At 52.0% G+C, this 3691-nt stretch overlaps 1 protein-coding gene across 1 annotated transcript in view; it reads right to left on the bottom strand.

Annotated features, from left to right (window-relative positions):
- LOC114485409 (synaptojanin-2-like) overlaps nucleotides 1-3404 on the bottom strand; it is a gene marked incomplete at both ends in the record, with an annotated part of 13708 nt that extends 10304 nt beyond the window's left edge. Inside the window, one exon of the mRNA XM_028486778.1 lies at nucleotides 3308-3404. Within this exon, the coding sequence (XP_028342579.1) occupies nucleotides 3308-3404 (97 nt within the window). The remainder of the gene's footprint in view (nucleotides 1-3307) is intronic.
- Between the last annotated feature and the right edge of the window lie 287 nt (nucleotides 3405-3691).

Raw genomic sequence — 3691 nt, forward strand, 5'->3', positions numbered from 1 at the left:
TGCGTCCGGAGCCTGCGCTCCGCGACGGGAGAGGCCACAACAGTGAGAGGCCCGCGTACCACAAAAAAAAAAAAAAAAAAAAAATTCCCTGTCCAGACACGTTCCATTGTGCGCTGACTGCCCAGAGAAGTCAGCCCTCGGCTGGCCTGTGCAGACTCACCACCACCAGGAGGCACCGACCTGAAGGCACTCAGCCTGGGCCACACACCTAGTTCTCCCAGAAAGACCCACCCCCTGCAGGACAGCCTCCCCCAACACTCAGTACCCAAGTTCAGTCCATGTTCATTCTCTCATGTAAGCCCCTTCAGAACTATGTAAGATAGACTTGAGGCAGTTTTCCTGCTTTTAGAGGAAATTAGAGATTAAATTAACTCAGGTCAGTCTGTTGAGAAGCCGAAACTAGATTTGAGGAGGGCTGTCTGGCGGAAGGTTTACAGGACTGGCATGTACAGTTTCACAGGCTGTGCACTGCACAACTCCAGGAGATGCAATTCATTAGAGACCTCAATTTCTTCAACCCCTGAGGCTATGAAATAGGGAGACCTTGAGAGCTTAGGTGAAAAGGGAGTTAAATCCCTATAATCATTGGGATAAATTCTTTCCATAACTGTACTCTCACTTTCTATGCTTTGTACTGTGTATGTGTCAGGAAGCCCAGCTCCGGCGCTTATTGCGGGGGCTCCACCCCCTTCCTGCTGCCATTTCAGAGAGGAAGGAGGGACTTTGGCTCTCCACGAAAATCTACGAACCTGTATATGTTTCGTAATTTCTAACATAAAAGGCTATTTTCACTGAGGTAGATTGAAACTGAACAACTGCCCCAAGTTAAGAGCCTGGGGGAAAGTCTCTCTCTCGGTACAGAGCCCTTCAGCCTAAGAAAATCAAAAGGGGCGGCCGACTCCCACTGGGGCTGGTTGTCTCGGTAGCAAAGGAAAATTGGAATTTCACTCTGTGCTGCTGACACCCTCCAGAGGTGGGGAAAAAACCAAAACAGACCATAGTCCTGGGGTGGGGACTTGCAGTGGGAAAAGAAATTCAAGTTAAAGCCAAACACTCCTCAGTGTAGCCAAAGGGAATCTGAAAAACTCGATGACAAGGCCCAGTCCTTCCATCCTTCAGATACCCTGGGCACTTTCAGAAATGTGTTGAGAAAGGCCAAATAATCCTGACATTCCAAAAGTCAAACGCCTTCTCACCATGCTCAGGGAGCCCTCACTGCCCACCCTGCAGGGTGACACTGGTGGGCAGGGCTGAGGGTATTCAGAGGACACCAGGAATGGGGGCTGGGGGCCAGAGGTTGTGCTCACTCACCCCTCAGGGGAGGGTGGAGGGCTGCAGGCGGGGAGGAGGGCCTTGTCCAGGGCAGCTTTAGGGGCTGGTCACCTCTCTCCACTCCCTGCCCCGGGATGAGCCTGCTGCAGCTGGGCACCCGCAGACACCCTGGCTCAATCGGACAATGTCTCTGGGGGCTGCCACCCTTCCCAGTTAGGACGAGTTCCCTGGAGCTGATCTCAAATCATAGCCCAGGAAGAAAAGCTTTGCCCTGGGATGTGGGGAAGGTACTGCTTTCCTGGCCTTGAAATCTCAGCCTTTCTGTTCCTTCCAGGATAGAACAGCCTGGTGGTTGAAGGAAGCCCCTGCAGCCAGAAAGCAAGAGTTTAAAACCCAGTCGCCACTTGAGGACTGCCCGACTTTGGGCTAGTGACATATGAGAAATGGACCATTAAGTTATGTATAAGAACAATGCTGCCAAGTATAACTAAGATGCCAACAACTGTTACATATCTTAAATGTCCAGGTGTTGTAATATAAAAAATGTGTCACAGCATAGATGAAATACAACTCTTACGCTCTCTGCCAGTAACAGTCCCTACCTCATATGCTGTTGGGAGAGCTGAGTTAATAAATTAAAACACTTAAAACAGTGCTAGCACAGAGTAATAAGCACCATGTAAGGTTAGCTGTCATCCTCATATCCTCATGACTGAGGAAAGGCCACAGGAATTTTTCACAATCTCAGAAAAAAAAACCGCTGCAGGGGAAAAAACCTATAGAAACCCTTGGCAGGCAGCACATCTTCATGAAAAAAGCAAGGGTCTGGAGGCAGCTAGATCCAGGTTTGAATCCTACCTAAGCTTCTTAGGCAAGTTTCTTTTACCCTCTGAGTCTGTTTCCTTTACTGAAAGGGAGGATAAAGCTACCGTATCACACTGACTTGTTCTTAGGATTAAAGGATCTAATGTATACTTAGCCACTGGCACAAAAGAGACATTTAATAAATGCACTTTGTCACGTGGGTACCGAGTGCTTTTCCTAAACACTGTTGGGAGATGATCAATGTCATCATCATAGTTCAGAAAAAAACCATCCCACTAAAGAAAAGACCAGAAAAGTAATGGCAAACAACAGGGCTGTTCCGTCAGCTGTCAAAATCCTCAATCCAGGAAAACAGCTGCTCCGTGCATGTGGAGATGCATGGGCTCAGCTCGGGAAGAGCCTGCGTTTGGTAAACTCACAGCCTGCTCTGGTCTTGGCCCCATAGGTCCTCGGAGACACTCAGCTGTAAACTAGGCAGCTGAGAGGGGAGGAAGGACACGGGGGCTGCAGCCCCAGAAGGGCACCAGGGCTCCCAAGAGGTCCAGGAGTGCAGAGGTGACGCAGTGGTCCCCCACGGAGGCGGTGACACCCCACCCCAGCCTACGGCTCAGCCCCTCGAGTGTCACACCGAGCAGGATGCCCACTCGCTCCTGTCATTCTCTGCCCCTTCTAGTCACCCTACGCAGCCCAGCTCCGAAGCTCTTTCCCTCGCTCTCGCTCACACCCACCCTTGGTGCCCGACGGTCGCGTGCTGGTGGCTTTTCTCTCCTTGCCAACAACGCCCCGTCCCAGCTCCTCTCCCTCAAGACACACCCAGCAAGTCCAGGGGCTCCGGGCCTCTGACCTCCACCCCATCTGGAACACAGATCTCTTGTAAACAGTCAACAAGCCCCTGGGTTGACCCCTCCACCTCCAGACCAGGCTGGAAACCCTTAGATCCTGGTGGGCACACGATGAAGGTGCACGCCCTCTGCATCCAGGGCAGGAAGCAGCACTGGCAGCTGAGGACCAGGCTGCGCTCACCTGGGCCTCCTCCCCAGCCTGGAGGAGCTGGCTCAGCGAAAGAAACATTTTAAAAGATGCTAACAGTTAAAACACAACGCCTAAATCCCACAGTCTTTCCACACTAACATGAGAGGCTCTGCCCGGCACCAGAAATCTATCTACCAGGGGGGTCTGACAGCTGCTGCCCCTAGGAGTGGGTACTCACCGGACTTCAACCTGAGCTCCCCCAGGCAGCCATAAGCATCAGTGAGCCTTCCATACTGGCCTTTAATGATCTCCTTTTCTTCTGGAGCTGGGGAAGAAACACAGCACAGACAGCATCAGCCGAGCCTCCTGTTGGAGTTCATTCACTGCAGCTTCCAATGCAGCTCCCACCCACTCGGAAAAGGAAACGCAGAGACAATAGCTCGGCTCCAAGTAATATTTGTGGAGGTTTGAGGATCAACAAATCACTGAGCCGCAGTAACTTAGACCTTCCCACCAAAAGCTTGCTCTCCGCAAGCTCCGACAGCTGCCTGCGGGCTGGAGAGGCAGAGGGGAGTGCCCGGCTGGCAGAGGTGTGAGGGTTCGAGCCGGGGGCAGGTACTGC

Source organism: Physeter macrocephalus, unplaced genomic scaffold, assembly GCF_002837175.3.
Source record: "Physeter macrocephalus isolate SW-GA unplaced genomic scaffold, ASM283717v5 random_1697, whole genome shotgun sequence".
NCBI lineage: Eukaryota > Metazoa > Chordata > Mammalia > Artiodactyla > Physeteridae > Physeter > Physeter macrocephalus.